Source organism: Corvus cornix, chromosome 3 (genome assembly GCF_000738735.6).
Source record: "Corvus cornix cornix isolate S_Up_H32 chromosome 3, ASM73873v5, whole genome shotgun sequence".
Classification (NCBI taxonomy): Eukaryota; Metazoa; Chordata; class Aves; order Passeriformes; family Corvidae; genus Corvus; species Corvus cornix.
The window spans coordinates 31,209,084-31,226,198 of NC_047056.1; the positions used below are offsets into that span (position 1 = coordinate 31,209,084).

The window sequence follows — 17,115 nt, forward strand, 5'->3', positions numbered from 1 at the left end:
ACCCTTCAGTGGCCTCCAAAGCTGCTTTCACAGACTCTCCTGGGGCAGGAGATAACTCCTCAATAATCCTGTGACAAAGGCTGTCCCGTGTCCTTCCCCCTAGGCGCAGAAGCAGTTTCCCTAAAACACCTGCAAAATCCCTGTGCAATTTCCTTGTTTCCTTCTCTCAAGCTTTCCTTTGCAGTGATTGCTGCAGGGACTTGGCAGCAGGCATGGTTCTTCTTTCAGTCTTCTTTGTTCTCAGGCATTGCCTCTTCCCTGCCCTTTGGCTACGGGGCCGGGGCATCTTTTGTCCCCTGCTGAGGCAGGGACAGAGCTGGAGTCATTTGTCCGTCTCCCAGCAGCCCACGCCAGGCCTTGCCGCTCCATTGTGCCATCCTCCGAGCAACGGCCACTGTGCACAACATAAGGAACATAGCATACAGCAGTCTCCCGGGAAGCATGCCAGCTCCAGCCTGCACAGAGCGGCAGGGAGCATCCTGGGGGCTGGCTGCTTTTGCTGGCTGCCCCAGCACTCAGCGGCTGGCTGATGAATGAGCAGCATCGTGTGTTGGGAAAGTGCTCCTCTGTGCTCCAAGGGTCTAGCACCCCTCACTGCTTGTCCACCCAAAGCAGGGGTCCAGGTTTTGAATGGATATGGCAGGAGTGGCTATGTAACTTGCTGTTGGAACAGTAGGGGTGGGCTGACATCTGGCATGAGGCTACCAGTGAAACTCCCCTACCACATCATTCCCAAACCATCTTCCTCTATCCCAGCCTCAGTGCACGCAGCTCCCCATCTTATCTCTTAGCAGCAAAGTCTCTGATGCCTCTATAAGTCAGAGGGAAAGCCATTCATGCTGGGAGAGCCTGTGAGCCATGGCTGAGCTCCTGGCAGCAGGGCAGGGCTTGTGCTCAATCACGACTCCCCACTCCTCCTTTTGCACCACGCATGCTCCTGCAGCCCTGCAGCAGCTGGGGTCCTCTCCTCCCAGGTCCCAGCCCCCAGCACACTTCACAAAGAAAAGACTGCAAGAACAATAGCTCCTTTTTTTCCTTTTTTCTTTTGTACACAAATATATACAGGGTATTATACACATCTCTACACAGACAGTGCCACTCAGAACACACAGCTCTCTGTGGGCAGGGCCCTGACAGCCGCAGAGGCAGCCCCAGAGCATGGCCGTACCTACAGAGACCATAGTATCCCAGCCCACCTGCTGGACCAGGAGCAAGGGCAGTAGGTGGGTGTGAGAACAGGGAAGAAGGATCAACATTCCTCCCACCCCAGCCTGAGAGTGGACTGGGAACTCTCAGCTCACAGGCTCATTTCATTCCTGGCCGCTACCTGGAAGGGAAGGGCAACTCTCACCATGCACCTTCACAGCCATGTGTGCTCCAGCCCCAGCCGAGCCCTGGAAGCTGGGGTGGCCTGCCCTCCCCATGCACTGAACACCCACATTTTTCCTTCCACCCTTTTCTCCAGGCCTGGGATTCCTATAGAGGAGGTGTACAGGAAAGTCAGCTATGTCCTCCCTGGAGCAGGCCCCCACCTGCTCTTTGTGGGTCTGGCCCCCTTCCTCTAGTGGGAGGCACAGGGGAGAAAAGCCATAAGATGTGACCACTGTTCCCAGCAGCTGAGGTGGGCAGGGCTGACACTTCACTTGTTCTGGTCTGTTAAAGTGCTTGGAGCTCCAGGGCCAGCATGGGTGATGGAAAAGGTAAATGACTGTCCCCCCTTTCACCCGGCCCCAGAGGGCACAGCCCCAGGGAGCTGCTGCAGCACCCACAGATGACAGGCAAAGGGAAGGTGATAGTGTCCGCAATGAGCACCAAACAGGATGGTGGCAGGGTTTGAGGGAAATAAATATAGCTAAATAGCAGAGGGATTTATTATTTTCCTTTACATTTTACACAAGGGGAGGGGGGAAGCAATTGAGGGCAACTGATACTGACCAGAAGCCTCCTCACAAAGTGTCTTTAAACAGGGTCAGCCCTTCATCCATGTGCCAGGGGCTCCAGTCCACTTTTTCCACCCATCCAGTTCCCTGCCTGCCTCTGGGACACAGCTATCAACAGGGAGGGGGCAAGGGCAAGAGGTAGGAGAGGAACAACCCCCCTCTCAGGCTGGGTGATAGCAGGGGAGCCTACACCAGTCAGGGCAGGTGAACAAAGTCAGCATAGCCCCATGAGGCTTTTGTGCTCCTGAAGATGGTGGTCTTGGTTGGAGAGGGCTCCTAGGGGCTGCTCTCCCAGGGCTCCCTCTCTCTCTGACCACCTCAGCTGGGGGAAGACCCTGCAGTAGCTCAGGGAAGGAAGCCCATAGGGCCTCACTGCAACCAGGCAGTGCTCATCTTGCAGGGTGTTGAGGGCCTGTAGCCTGAGACCCTTTCTCCCCTCTCCCTAGCACCCAGGAGACCCCCACACAGCCCCCCACCCCCAAGCCTGACCCTGCTGTGCAGACACAGGGCAGCAAAAGGGGGGCTGCAGTACCACATGGGGGTCAGAGGTTGATTTGTTTGAAAGGGGAGTAAAATGTGCAAAGAAAAATGCCACTTTAAATGATGCTGCAAACCCCTGCCTGTGCCCCTGGGGGAGGAGGGAACAGGACCCTGGGGGAGAGGCTGCCTGTGCCTCCTCCTGCCCACATGAAATGCCCTCAGCACCCCTCACTCTGCGAGGGCCTGTCTAGCTCAGTGCCCCTTCCCCGGCATGATGCCACCCTTGACCACGAAGCCAGGCTGTCACCGTCACCACCCCTGTGGTGAGGGGGAAGCCTGTCACCACCCCTGGGCCTGGACCAGCTCCTGGGATGCTGCACCAACTGGATGCTGAAAGCGGTTGAGAAAGGGCACACGCAGGCACAGGGAGAAGGTGCAACAAAAACCAACCCCACCCTGGGTGGGGTTTCCAACAGACTGACCGAAGTTTTTCATTTATCATCTTCCTGTAAATCTAATAAATTATTAGTGTTTCTCACCAGGAGGACAGGGGATAAAGTTGCCTGCTCAGAAGACCCCAAATGTTCCCCTTATGCCCCTTCCCACAAAGCACCCAGCTCTCCTCCTCCCTGCAGGTCCAGGGCAGCACCACGGAGGTTACGGTCCCCCCGCCTCCCCAGCCTCTGGGGTTCTGGGGTCCAGGGATGGGTTGAAGAAGGTAGCTAGTAAAGAGCATGCCTGCCGAGCAGCCGGGCTGGCGCAGGGGTGGAGGGGCAGGGAGATGGAGAGCTTGCAGCAGGGCCCCTGCCCTCACTGAAGGCAGCGGCCCTGGGGGGCGGGAGGGCGAGGGCAGTAGCCAGCACCCTCGGGTGCCTCTTCCCAGGTCTCCGTGCGCACAGCCTGCCCTGCTCCTGGGCCTCCTTCCCCTCCCGCCCTTCGAGGTCCCTACTGGTGGATCTCATTCTCTATCAGGCTGTCCTCACACGACTGGAAATCTGTGTCATTCATGCCATCTGCATTGATGAGCTCCTCATCCTGCGATCCCTGCTCCTCCGACTCTGTTGCTTCGCCCTCCGGCGAGGAGTCCTGCAGCACTTGGGCGATGTACTTCTGTCAGGGCCAGGCATGGGGCAGCCAAGGGGTGGGGAGAGAGCAGAAACACATGTGAGTCTAGGGAACTTCTCCAGGAAGCAGAGCACAACACACTAAGCACCATGCATGAGGCTGAGCGTGGGGATATGCTGGGAGGGCAAGGAAGGGTCCAGACCCCATGGAATGTACCAGGAGAGGGGTAAGAGTGGGGCTTGGCCCTGAAACACTCGATGTGTTTCAAACCCCAGCATTCTGCAACAGGGCGCCTGGGCTGGGAAAGAATGTGGCTTCTCAGTCTCTTTGGAGCCCACGTGAACTGGAGGACTGCAGTGCCTTTTTTCCTAGTAGATGTGTCCTCTAAGGCTATGCCTGCCTCTTACAGGGATTCTCCTTTTGGCAAAATGTTGCTGCCCTTGGGTGTCTGGAGACTAGGAAGGACTAGATTAGATGTGCACATCCCAGCCCTGCTCTCCTGAGGAAGCAGGAGGCTCTGCTTTACCCCATCTCTGCAGCCCTATGTAGACCCCCACTACAAAAACCGTGTGGAAGGAAGCAGTTGGAGTGAGCCAGTGAGCCAAGGTGAAGTTCACAAAACCGACTCTGTGGTCTCAGAATGTTGGAAAGGGGAGAGAAGAGTCCCGAAAGCACTTCCATGGCCTTCAAGTGTCCACAGAGACCCCTTTGTGTTGGTGCTACGACAAGCCTGGTGGGTGACAGCCTCTGCTGGCGTGCAAGCGTGCAAAGATGCAGAATGAGAAGGGAGACTGACCCGGCTGGATTCACTGTCCCAGCCGAAAGAGAGGTGGAAAGTAAATGCACAGCATCTGAGGAGCAGTGGGAAAGAGGTGTGTGTGTGGGGGTTACAATTCATCACCCAGAGCAGGTGAGTGGCACAGTGCCCAACAGTTGCCTCCCACCCTCACTGGGAGGATCCAGGTGCTGACTCAGAAAAATGAGAAGTGAGGAGTGAGGTACTCAGACAGGGAGTTACCTCCCCCTTTCCAAACTCAGGTAAGGAGTGTGCCAGGGCACAGAGATGGGGACAGTGACTCACAGCTGATTTGGGAGCCGGCAGATTGGTGGCAGGTCTCCCATTCTGCCTGTTGTCCATGGCATCCACTTCTGTGTGGTCAATCTGGAGAGAAAAGGAGAAATTGAGACTGCCACGGCAACACACTTGCTGTCCCGCCTCAGGAGCAGCATACAGGCAGCAGGGACAGCCTTGGGACTATCCCTTCTGTGAAGCCAGGGTTGACAGGCTCTGCTGAACAGCAGGCTGGGACCCCCCAGAGCCCCTGCTGCTTTGTGGTTGAGCTGTGCTACCAAGGAGAAGGGTCCTGCACCCACCATTCCGCCTCACCTTGTAGTTGTGAGCGCTGAGGTATTTGAAGTGCCCAAAGCAGACGTGACACAGGCAGATCACAATGGTGATCACGAGGACCACAAAGGTGAACATGGAAGTGGGGGCCAGGAATCCTGGGGCAAAGGAAAACCAAAGTGGCGGTGTCAAAAGGATTGTGACCGTGCTCCATGGCTAGAGGCTGCCAGGATCAGAGCCTGGCCAGGGAACTGGCTCAGTAGTAGGCTAAGGGCTGGCATCCCAGCCCAGTGCTCACCTGTGCGCACGGTGGAGAAGAAGAGAAGCCAGAAGAGGCAGAGGATGGGGGCTGCCACTACCTGATTCACAGCCCCTGAATGGATCTTCTTGTCCAGCTTGGCAGGCAAGTAAGCATAATACAGGTTGTATCGGTCCACCAGGTGCTTAAGCAGCATGTACATGAGCCCTGGGAGAAGGGGAAGAAGATGAGTGGGGCATCAGCTGCTTTCCAAGGCTGAGAGGGAACATCTCCCCCACATCAGCCTTCTTGCCTCCCCTCCATCTCTGACACAGGGAGGAGGAGGGGTATCGCTTACCAAAAGGGACGATGATGGGGCAGGTGATGCTGTATGTCATGACTACAGTGAAGACACACATCATCCAGGCGTAAGCAGCCCCAAACTGGAACTCGTAGGCCTGGTGCTGCAGGAGGGAATGGAGACCCATCAGCAGGAGGACCCTGACAGCTGAGTGGGCATGTGCAACACACCCAGCTCTACACACAGCACTGGGTGAGCCCCACTGCAGCACTCCCCTCCCTGGGTGCAGGCCACAACCCATCCCCTCAGTCCCGCTACATACTCGTTTGACGTTCCTCCGCTCGGCCGCCGAGCGGGCCAGGCAGAGGCGTATCATGTACATGAGCAAACCAGGGATGCGCAGCAGGTCCATGGCATTCCCGATGAAGGCAGAGGCGATGACGTAGTTGACGAAGAAAGCCCCATTGTCTGGCAGGAACACACACCTGGGAAGATGCAGCAAGAGCAGGATACAAGAGGTGCTCCCTCCTTGCAGGGCAGCATTTGGGAGCCCCCAGTACCTTTTGATGCCAACAAGAACCACCTCCCACTGTAAACAAAGTCTTTCTGCTCAACTCCACTTACTCAAATCGCACAGCAGCCTCAGCAAGGAATTTTTTGTCAAACAACCAGCGGAAAAATACATCCAAGCTGTGGGGGAAGAAGGCAAGAAGAAAAGATGAACCATCAGAAGCAGCGACAGACAGAAATGCACATGGCAAATATGTAGAAGCTGCTCTAGAAGAATCCAAAGCTCTGACCATAGACTGTTTTGTTCCCTGTTTGAGTGTCACCAGCCATTATGTAAACTGGACACTGGAAAAAAATAGAACAAAACAGTGCAACACTCAAAAAGGGATGTAAAGCTTCCCACTCATGTGTGTTCTTATCCCTTTACCCTGATCCTATCAATATTTTTCCTCTCTCCTCTGTTTGGGCGTAACATCCATGTAAGGAACAGGTGACTGACTTTACAGAAGAAACTGGTTAGGTACGAGGTACCCTCCAACAAGACTTTTAAAAAATCTCTTAGGAGAAACAAATCCCATTTTCCTCAATTCTGATTTTTTGATATGAAACCATCCAATCCTCTGGAAGTAGTGGAGTACAGAGCTCCACAGGCAACAGCAGGGGGATTGACTCCTCAGAAGGAAGCACTTTATGGTCAAAATGCAAACCTTCTGACAGCATTCACCTGCCCAAGATGCAAGTTTACATGCAACAAGGCTTTTTAAATCTGTGTTGCAAACACATAGCCAGTGGGATGAGGGACTATTGTTCTGCCACTATCAGAGGGTTTGTCTAGTCTCAGGAGCTGCCTGACAGCACCACTGAGGGGTTGTATCTCAAATATGGAATTTAGATGGGCTGTAGACAATAATATCCTAGAATGGCTTGGGTTGGAAGGGTCTTAAAGATCTTAAAGATCCCTGATCCCACAATGTGTAACGAATGAACTAGCACAGTTAAGAGTTCCCTGTCCCACAATCACTCCCTAGTTTTTTCTTCCTCACACAGTTCCCTTGGCCCCTGTTCAGCACTAGAGACCACACCAATGGCTGGCAGGTGATGCATCAGTGTTTCCCACAGGGCAATTCTATAAACTCTGCAGGAAGATTTGAAGCATACACCCAAACAGATGAGCACTGCTGTACCCACACTCTCCCACCCAGCTGAGCAGGGCAACCTACTCAAGTACTGGCTTAAAGGGGGAATTCACTAGTTTTGTGTAAAATTTGGATTGCACACTGAGCACAGAAGTGGAGAATGCCTCCTTCATCAGCAGACCTCGAGCAGACTTTTCACACGTACTCATCTACCAGGCCGACTTTTGCTGCATTATTTGTAACACCATGGCACATGTCAATGTGTCTGCAGATTGAGTCAATGAAGTCCTAGAGACCCAGTCACGTATGGTCTAGCCTGCTCTCCCTCAACCAAAATTAAAACACCGGTCTCCCAAGGAGATGGTGGCCAGGCCATCAGTGCAGTGAGGGAAAGATGTTGTATAAATAAGAGAACAATCAGGAGTGCACCTCAACCCTCCCTGTGCTCCACATCTCTACTTGCCTTCCTTTGCCACAACCCCTACCTGCTCAGGCCCAGCGACGGCAGCAGCAAGACCATGAAGATGAGGAAGGTGTAACACTTGTGCATGGTTGTCCTATTCTCTCCAGACCTGAGGGCAGAGAGGCTGTTAACCTTTCACTGTCACCCCACCAGCCACACAAGCTGTGCTCCCATGGCTTTTTCATCAGTAAGCACTTCCCAATACCTAACCTAAATCCCACCCTGTCTGTTACTAGTACATGAATACGTCCCCTCTCCCTCCAGCATATTTGAAATCTGTTATCGAGCCTCCTTCCCCCTTGTCTCACAGGCTCTGCAATCACCTTCCTTGACCTGCAATCCCAGGAGCTGGCGACGCCCTCCCCACCAGTCTCTGCAACATAGACCACAAAACAAAGTTTACATTGCATGTCCTGTGGAGAATGTGCCTCACAAGCAGCACACTTCTAGTTCTCTGGACTTCAAATGCTTTCCCTGTGGCCAGAAGCCAGAGCAGCTAAAACGATTTTCCCTTGGAACAGCTACATCTTACACATGGTACAGGCACACCACCCCTGCCTGCTCACCTGAGCCAGGACTTCCCTCACTACTAGCATTTCACATAGTGACCAGCCCTAACTCTTCCCAAGCTTTCTTCTTCTTGTAGACCTATGTGAAGCTCTGCTCAGACAACCATGCTGCACAACAGCAGCTAAAGACTGGCAGAACAGCTGTCCACAGCAGTCCCCAGGTGCCCGAGAGGTGCATGCTTGGAGTGGAAGACAGAGGTTCAAGCAGTAGGATCCAGCCCATAGCTTTATGTCAGTGAGAAGTGTCTAGCAGCCAGTCAGCTCACTGAGAAGGTAAGAACAGGTGTTGGCTGTCCTTACCTGGTCCAGTGTGCTTCAAAGAAGGCAGAGTAGTATACAATGGTGGGCAGAAGAGCAGAGAAGCACCACAGCAGCAGGGTGGGGAAGAACTGGGTGATGATTGGGTTCTGCAATAAGGCAGAGAAGAAATCACATGTTACATGGTGCAGCAGCTCTTGTGTCAGCAACAGGTACAGTTGCCTTTGCTGATGCCAAATCCCCAGCACTGCGACTGCCACCGCACCCTGTCCAGGTTCAGCACCTCCCTCATTGTCAGGCTGACCAGACCTGGGGATCAAGGACAATCTCTCTCCCTATCCCCAGCCTTGCAGGGGATGTTGTGCCTTGGGGTGGTTCCTGTGTTACCCACCCTGCACCTGTCTCCAAAGTCCTTACATTGAGGTACTCCACGGGCTTGGTGACATTGAACTTGTCCATAGTGGTGATGATGATAGCAGGGGTGGTGAGAAAGAAGAGGAGGATGAAGAGGACCACATTGATCACAAGGCAGCGGATCCACCATATAAAGCCCCGGATGGAGAGGTGTTCCCTGGGAGGGAGAAAGAGAGCATCAGGATGGCTGCACAGGGTAGAATACCAGGTGTAGGGCTTCACATGCACACCACAGCCCAGCCTGGTGAACAGCACTTGGGGTGCCAGCCCAAGGCTTTCCCCCTCCCAGTCAGATCAGACCTCTAGCTCAGCCAGGCTGGGCTTCAGCAAGAACAACTCACTCAGTTACCAGAGGAGCAGATGGAGAGGGAGAAAGGGAGGCTGCACCCCTTTCCCACTGGCAGGGCCACTGAGCCCTACAGAGCTGCTCACCAGTAGATGTTCTGTGGGTCAGGAGCATAACTGACAGTCCAGTTGGGGACATGGAGGGACTCACTGCAGGAGGAGGCTCTGGGCTCCCCACGGCACGCACAGCCCTGGCACTTACAAGCATTGAAATCTTTGAGGATTCTGGACAAGAGAAAGAGGGACATGCTGACACAAAAGGCTGGCAGGCACAAGCCAAGAGGATGCCTTAGTGCTGCCATTCTTCTGATTTAAGGCAAGGGCTGGGACAAATCACCTTCTTGGGGAGGACAGGACCATTTACACTCACATGGCTGTGATGGTCTCATTGTGGAAGGTGACAAAGGCCATCCCCAGAGGCTTTTCATTAACCTTCTCCTTCTCTCGCTTGTAGTCATCTTTGAGCTTCTCCTCCAGCTTGGTATAATACTCAATGGCCTCCACCTGAGCAGGAGGACAGAGGTCAGAGGAGAGATGATCTGGGGACCCAAGCCACAGGACACTCTGCTGCCCAACACCTCCAGCTCTTCCCTACCTCCTCACAGCCCCTGATGACACAGCAGCACAGGTGGCCACAGGGCTTGGGGTTGATCATGGATGGGGTGTTGTCCTTGCTCTGCAGGTTGGTGAAGTAGACTCGCCCACGCTCAGCTTTCTTCCTGAAACATGAGAGCGGAAGAGAAGGAAGAAAGGAAAGAAAGAGGGTGACTTGAGGGGGGCACCAGCAACATCAGCCCACTCTGCCTTTTCTCCCAAAATAGAGGTTACCTCTCTGCATCGAGGAACATCAGCCGGGCAACATCATAGCAGGGACGGGCCTCCAGGACAGTGCAGTTGGCATAGGCCTCCCTGTGGATGAGATGCATCAGTTCATCACAACTGGCACCAAAGGCTGTACCCCTCGAGCAAACTCCAAGTGTTCAGGACTTCTCTCTGGCCCTGAGAAGAGTGTCCTGGGCTGAGTACAGCGATGCATACCAAGAGTTTGCAGGGGAGCCTGCAGGCTCTATCCCTTGTAGAGGACGCAAAATACAGGGCAAATGCTACATCCTTTAGGCTTTTGCACAAGAAGCCTTTCTGGACTTTTGCCCTCTAGCAGCAAGGAGCCTCTCTGACCCCACACTCCCTCTCTGTCTTCAAGACTTGTGGTCAGAAGGAGGCAGAAGAGTTCCCAAAGGGTACAAAGCATTTCTTTTCTACCTGTGGTGCTTCTAAACATGGTCCTGACAGTGAGATTCTGACAGAAGAGAAACTTAATTTTCTTGTTAAAGAGATATACTTTCTACAAGGACTGTGATCAGGGCAGCAGCACAACATCCCACAGTCACTGCTTGAGCACCTCCTGCCTGTATCTCATCTGCGAACTTAACTACATCTCAAGACATGCCCTGTCCGTTGCTTACCACACTGACCCCTATGGCTCTGCAAGAAATAGCTGGGCATATACCAAGGCACAAAACAAAGGATACTTCAAATTCAGATAAAAAGCATAAAAGTAACAGTGAGAGGCCCAAAATAAAGGTATTCACTGATTTTGCCTAGCTCTCTGCTCTCAATGCATTATTGCCATTCCAGGTAACACTAGTACTAACCTAATAAAACCACCCCTGTTGCAGAGCATTCTTTAGGGACACAGTGAGACTTACTCAAAATGCTTCTTGATCTTCTCTGGCTCAGCATATTTTGAGATCCCATTGATGAATAGAGTTCGCTTAACCTGGAAGGAAGAGAGAAAGGAGAGGACAGGCAGGTGTGGATGGTGTAAGAGACCAGAAGAGAGGTTGCAGCTTGCAGCAAGTCCCCCTCCCAAGACCTGCATCAGTGATGAAGAACGGTGGCCCCATCACTTCTAGCTACCAGGGCTCCCCCTCTCCCGTGCTTGCGCTAGGTGTTGTGATCCTGCACCCGGGTGCGCTGCAGATTGACAGGCTAGGGATATACACTGCAGGTGCCTGAACAGAAACAGGGCTACCCTTTAGAAATGAAGAAGGCAAAAGCAGCTGGAACAATCCCTAAGGAAGAATGGGGTCCTTCCACATGTTTACCCAGTGCAGTCCTCTCCTGTTTCCCCACAAGCAGTCACAACTGCTGCTCTGAAGGTGATCTGCCTTTGGCCAGGCAGAATAAAAACAGCCAAAACACAACAGCCCAAAATTGCTGTGGAAATTGAGGTGCTTAGAATTTTCTCCAAGGCTACCTGACTTGACCACAGGGCATGGGAAAATGTGCCTGGGAGAGTGGTCAGATCATGCTCACCAAGTCATCCTCTTTGTAGCGCATCTTGGAAGTGTGCCGGCGCATGCTGTACACTGTCAGCAGCAGGTACAGGAAAGCAAAGGTGGTGTGCAGCCACAGCAGGTTGTTCCTGTCACAAGGGAGACCACAAAGGTCAATGCAAGGTTGCCACTACAAGTCTGTGTGAGGCTGGTCAGGCCCTGAAGGCACTGGGGCCATGAGTGTAATCAGCATAGCACACAGATGCCCTACAACCAAATTCCAGGAGCTCAGCCTGGAAATTGGAGCAGGGACAGTAGCTTCACAGCAAGGGCAGAAATACAACCTTCAAGGAGATGAGGCTCTGCAGCAAGTGAACATTTATAAAACACCCCTTGAGGGCCTCAATTATCCATCCCACCCCTGCCCACACATACCCAGACTTCAGGTTAGCGATAGTTGTCCTCCCAAAGCTGTAGGCATTGTTTTCTAGGGAGAAAGAGGCAGACACAAGCATGTTCAGTAATGCTGAGTGGGACAGAGCACCACTAGAGTGAGCTACAACAAGAGTATCACCTGCAGAATACCTAAAAACCCAAGCCACACAGGATGACCCTGTGGATGCACTACTCTCAAAGCGAGACAATAGTTAGGGTTTGTCTCTGTTAGTCCTGTCCTGCCCTCCACTGCTACCCAGTGGTCTGGTACATGGTGTTGAAAGCAGATGCCCCAGCCCAGCCAAAGGCTCCTTGTTCTCACCTAGCAGGTCCCCTGAGAAGTTCACAGGTAACACGATGCCCACGGAAAGCACACCCACGACCACCAGCAGCCCAATGATGTGCCTCTGGAAGGACAGGTAGTGCACTGCATCACCCCCGCATTTGTCCCGGATCTCATCATCCCTGCCAGGGAGAGAAAGGCTGTCAGGCAATTTTCTACATTTCCTCAAGTGCTGGGAAAAAGTACAGGGTCACAGCTGCCCTCCTGATCTGAGCACACACAGTACCCCTGGTTCTGCCCTACAAAGCTGTAGCCAGACGCTGGGTTTGGGAGCCCAGCACTCAGCCTTGAAGCAGCCTGGGCACAAACCTGCCTGTGCGTGCAATGGTTACCCAGCCCTGCTCCCCCATGGCCCTGCCCTCTGTCACCCAGGAGAGGCAACAGAACACACCTTATACCCTTCAGGTGGGCCTTGCCTGCTCTGCTAAGATACAGGTGCTGATGCTATCCCACAGCATTCTGAATAGAAGTGCTTGGGAGACTACTTCTGTGCATCATTAAGCTGAGGGCATCTCCTTGCATTCTCCAGCCCCTTTCTCATAGCCATTCCTCAGACAGCAGTGCCCCTAGCAAGAGTGCCAGGGAGATGAGTATATTTGCAGAGCAGTGGACAGTGTTTCTGAAATGGGACTGAGGTGGGGCAGCCATGGGCCTGGGTTCTCTCCTCTGTCACAGACTCACTGTGTGACCTTATTTTGACTTTAGGACTCCTCATGTAGTCCCGTCTTTGCTCTTCAGAGAGGGGGCTGCAGCAAGGGCAGAGATTTCATGCAGCTGTACTGTACCAGGCATCCCAACAACCCTGCACTGCCCCTCCTTCCTCATGTGGGACCCCTATGCAGGTCCTGGGACACTTACTTTATCCTGAAGATGGCTGTCAGCCAGGAGCAGAAGCCCTGTGCAAAAAGAAAACAGGACGGTTTCACATCACTCCGTGTTCCTTTATCCCAGCTCCTTCCTTCAAAGGTTCCAGGGACCAGGCTGGTGTCTTTGCACCTCCACATACTTGGCTCAGGGGAAAGGCAGACCACAAGCACGCAGATGTGCAGAGCCACAGATGGGCCAAGGTAAAGGAAGTGACAGTGCTACTCCATGGAGCACAACACAGGTTGGACTCTGCTGTGTGGCTGTCCCCTACCAACTGGCAGCTCAAGCTTCCAGGCAACCCATGGGCTCCTGGCTAATATGGAAGCTTTCCAAAGCCTAGGTAGACCCAGAAAATTCAGCATGCAGGTACTTCAGCCATCATGCTGGACAAGAGAAGCTCTGTAGGGACTGGGAAGGTAGGCTGGGCCAAGGCAGTGCTCCTCAAAGGACACCTAGGGGAGCTTCACCCTCCATCCATCACACCGATTATCCTCCCCTTCAGCGAGGAAAAAACCATTAGAGGTAGACCACAGTGTGAGGAAGAGCTGGCACATAAGTATTGTTTGTAACGCTGAGATTATAGGCTGGACAGATGTCTGTTAAGCCACAGTGATGTAGAGCCTATTTATTTAAGCACATGTCTAAGAGCTGCATAGCTCCTTGAGCTCTACTACTGCACTCACACACTGCAAGATGTGGGACTTAAGGGCTGGGAACAGGCCAAAGTGTTTCTTGTGAAGAGCCCTTGGTTCAGCCAAGCTGTGGGTTCCTGGCCCCTCAAAGGCAAAGCGTTTGACTCTTTGGCTACTCACGTTGTCCCTCTGGTCGAAGTCCACAGAGCTGGAGACGGAGGTGAGGCGCTCGTAGCGGTCATGGTTGTCAGAATGCAGGGCGGAGGCTACGCTAAAATGACAAGTGGGAGGTGAGGGAGAAAGTTAGAAGATGCGAAGAGGCAGCCTGGCCAGGAACCAAGAGCACCCAGGAGACGAGAGGTTAATTCAGGTCAGTTTGCACCAGGTGAGATGGAGAGAGGTAAGATCAGAGGTAGCAGTAAAGAGAGAACCCTCCTCAGATGGCATGCTGAGCCTGGCAAAACCCATGGGCTTAGCCCATGGATGCTACTCGTTCGACACCTTCTGAAAGGCACCCATACTATGTGGCAGTCCCTGCAAGGAGAGGCTGGCAGAGGCTGCCACAGAGGAGAGGTGAGGTCTGTTTAGCACAGGATTTAGACAGCAGAAAGGAAGCAAGAGCTGGAGGCTGTCACAGTTCCTCTGGCTCTGACATGGCTGGAGAGGCACTGGGAGCAGCTCCTGTCCTGGAGGACCTCACTCATCTTCAGGAAGAGGAAGAAAGGAGTCTGGTAGGCTGCATCCTGCTACACCAGTCCTCCCCACCCTTAGTGCTTCAGTGCAGGAAGAAGAATGCAGCTGCCTGGAGCCAGGCTTAGTGCAACCTGCTTCCCAGCCTCAGCTGAGCCTCCAGCCTGGAAATCCCTTGAGCAGGAGCAGGGCAGACAGCTAGAAGTGAATGCTCCATGCTAAAGAACAGGAAAGCAAAAGGGGTGAATATCACAGACCACTTTACTCCAGCCAGAGGCAGGGACCTAGATGAAGAACCTGCAGCAGAAGCATCCAAGGCTGACAATAGCCCCCACTACAAATAGAGGCAGAGGGCAGCTGGAAAAGGAGGCAAGAAAATGGTCCAGAGACCTAAATTAAATAGCACTTGCAAGATGACAACAGCAGGCTGGGATCGCGGAGGTGCAAGAGAAATATGACTGATCTGAAGGCTAGAAACAAAGGGAAAAAACCAAATGAAAATATGGTCTCCCTGTAGGCACCACAGGCTCAAGGAGGGAAAGATGGGCAAGAACACAGAGAAACAGCTGCTGAGAGACGAGTGCTAGAGAGGAGGTAGATGACACTGTGGGAAGGAGAACAAGCAGACATCCTCATGAACATTCTGAAAGGAAGTGGATGAGACACATGGCCTCTCTCAGAGCAGAGTAGTACCTGCTGAGTCCTCAGTTCCTAGCACAAAGTAAGAGAGACAGGGGAAAGGAGATTACCTGAAGGTCAGGGGACTACAGCAGGGCAGATTAGACAGTGGTGTGCAGCCTTGCCACTGTGCAGCCCAACACTCTGCTCTGCTGAAGGGACAGAGACAGCTTGGACCCAGCTCTCAGACCTTCAGCTCTTTATAACCACAGAGGCCTTGCAGCTGGGCACAGGGAGAGAGGGTGAATTTCTGCTGAGAAGAAATTTCTGCCCTGAGGAGAGCCCAACATGATGACACCATGAGCTTTTGGCTTCTTGGTACTGAAAAAATAGAGGGCAAAACAGAAGCAGCATTGGAGGGCACAGCTGAGAGGAGTGTCATGTTATGAGATGACCAGGATAACTCAGCTCTGTGCAGGGGGATGCAATGACAATAATCAGGATGACCTGAAGTGTTGAGAAGACAGAGGATGTAAAACCTCGCCAAAGATGGAAAGCTGAAGAGAGAGCTCCAACAGCACCTTCAAACTGGATGGAGACTTTTTAAAGCAAAGCATTGATAGTGCAAGTAGGTGAAAGCAAGAGTGCCCCAAATCACAAGATTAAGGTGGGACCCTGCATGATGCAGGTTTGGTGGAGGCCCTGCCAGGGAAGGAGAAGGATGAGGTCTGAGGCACAGCTAGCCTCAGACCAAGGGAATCACAGGCTCCAAGAGGGCAGGCCAGGCATGCTGTGGAAGGGACTTGCTGTGGTGGGAAGCTGGAAGTGGCTGCATGGGTGGCAATGCCCACAGGGCTCTGTGATCACTTCCCTCATACAGGTGCAAGTGGGTTGCTATGACCTCCCAGTGCAGACTGAGCTGCCAATAGAGACTTGATGGCTACTGCAAGCTCTGACAAGTAGCAGGACAAGGGCACTTGCTGGTTCTCACAGAAAGGGAACACATCAGAGGAAGATGCCCTCTCCCACAAAGAACAATGTTGTACATTCAGGGGCTGGGAGCACCAGGTTTCATATACGTGTTCCTAACCCACTACCTGTCACTGCACCCCCCAGGAAAGAATAGCTGGGATGGGAATGTGCCATTAGCCTTGAAGGAACACAGACAGAATGAGACTTCCTCACTGAGTTCCACAGGTTTTTGGAGGCTTCTGGCTGCTAACACTGTCACAGGACATGCAGTAGCTTTGGGGGTGGTATTTGTGGTGTGTGTGGAGCAGATAGCTCCAGCATGCTCAAATGAAAAACAGGAGCAGGAAGAAGTGGCCCCTTGGAGAGAGATTAGCACTTGTGAGGATAAATGAAGTGGCTCCCCTTAAAGATCCTCAGAGCATGATGGCTCTACTACCTTTGCCTCACTCCCCTCCACAGGATGTTAGCAGTGAAAAGTTGCCACACACACCTGAAGCAGGGCCAACCGCTAGTGAAGCACTCAAGCACGAGCAAGAGGTCCCCTCTGTGCCATGTACCACAGCTACCATTGGTTCTGTTTTCACAACTTCAACTGCTCTGCTCCTGAGGGCAAGGATCAGCTGCAAAAACAGGCACATTCTTGTACCCCCACAAGGCAGTAGCAGGCCCCTGCTTTGCAAGTGGTAAGGCCTTGCAAGTGGGAAAAGGAGGCTGCAGCTTGCTGCCCTGGCCTCAGACACAAATCAGTGTGGCTGGAACAACCATGGCAGGCTGTGCACTGCCAGCTGATCGACCCCTCTGCAGCATATACTACCCAAACAGTCGGCAAGGCATGGGCGATGGTCTTTTCTCACGCAAAAAAGAGGCAAGAAGGAGGTAAGAACAGGGAGGACAGCCCATGGCAGGTCTTAATCGGCAACACCAGGCCAAGGTGACGAAGGACGCTTTCAGCAGCACTGGGGCAAAAGGGGAAGAGAGAAAATTAAAGGTGCTGCCTTGCTGGGTGTGGGTTTAGGCGACAAGGGACAAAGGCCAACAGTTAACCTGGTCCCAGCAGCCTCATGGGGTAAAAAGGAAAGACAGAGTAGTCCTGCCAGATCTTCTTTGTGCACCTGCCTACCCTTGCAAGTGGCGAGGGAATGGCTCTTGTTGCAACCTGGCACAAGAAGGACCAGGGAAAGTAGCTTCCCCTGCACCTGGGTGACCTGAGCATACTGT

At 53.1% G+C, this 17,115-nt stretch overlaps 1 protein-coding gene across 3 annotated transcripts in view; it reads right to left on the reverse strand.

Moving 5' to 3' along the window:
- Positions 1–1,024: 1,024 nt before the first annotated feature.
- The window catches only part of TMEM63B (transmembrane protein 63B), a 48,465-nt gene continuing 32,374 nt past the window's right edge, over positions 1,025–17,115 (reverse strand). For all 3 annotated transcript variants that reach the window (XM_039568714.1, XM_039568712.1, XM_039568713.1), the window contains 20 exons: positions 13,798–13,888; positions 12,977–13,014; positions 12,098–12,240; positions 11,776–11,827; positions 11,381–11,489; positions 10,771–10,841; positions 9,893–9,973; positions 9,660–9,783; positions 9,435–9,568; positions 9,152–9,289; positions 8,723–8,876; positions 8,348–8,454; positions 7,501–7,587; positions 5,994–6,059; positions 5,692–5,854; positions 5,427–5,532; positions 5,129–5,296; positions 4,873–4,988; positions 4,567–4,647; positions 1,025–3,530 (listed from right to left, as the gene is read on the reverse strand). In XM_039568714.1, coding sequence (XP_039424648.1) covers positions 3,366–3,530; positions 4,567–4,647; positions 4,873–4,988; positions 5,129–5,296; positions 5,427–5,532; positions 5,692–5,854; positions 5,994–6,059; positions 7,501–7,587; positions 8,348–8,454; positions 8,723–8,876; positions 9,152–9,289; positions 9,435–9,568; positions 9,660–9,783; positions 9,893–9,973; positions 10,771–10,841; positions 11,381–11,489; positions 11,776–11,827; positions 12,098–12,240; positions 12,977–13,014; positions 13,798–13,888 — 2,194 coding nt within the window. In that variant the 3' untranslated portion in view covers positions 1,025–3,365. The remainder of the gene's footprint in view (positions 3,531–4,566; positions 4,648–4,872; positions 4,989–5,128; positions 5,297–5,426; positions 5,533–5,691; positions 5,855–5,993; positions 6,060–7,500; positions 7,588–8,347; positions 8,455–8,722; positions 8,877–9,151; positions 9,290–9,434; positions 9,569–9,659; positions 9,784–9,892; positions 9,974–10,770; positions 10,842–11,380; positions 11,490–11,775; positions 11,828–12,097; positions 12,241–12,976; positions 13,015–13,797; positions 13,889–17,115) is intronic.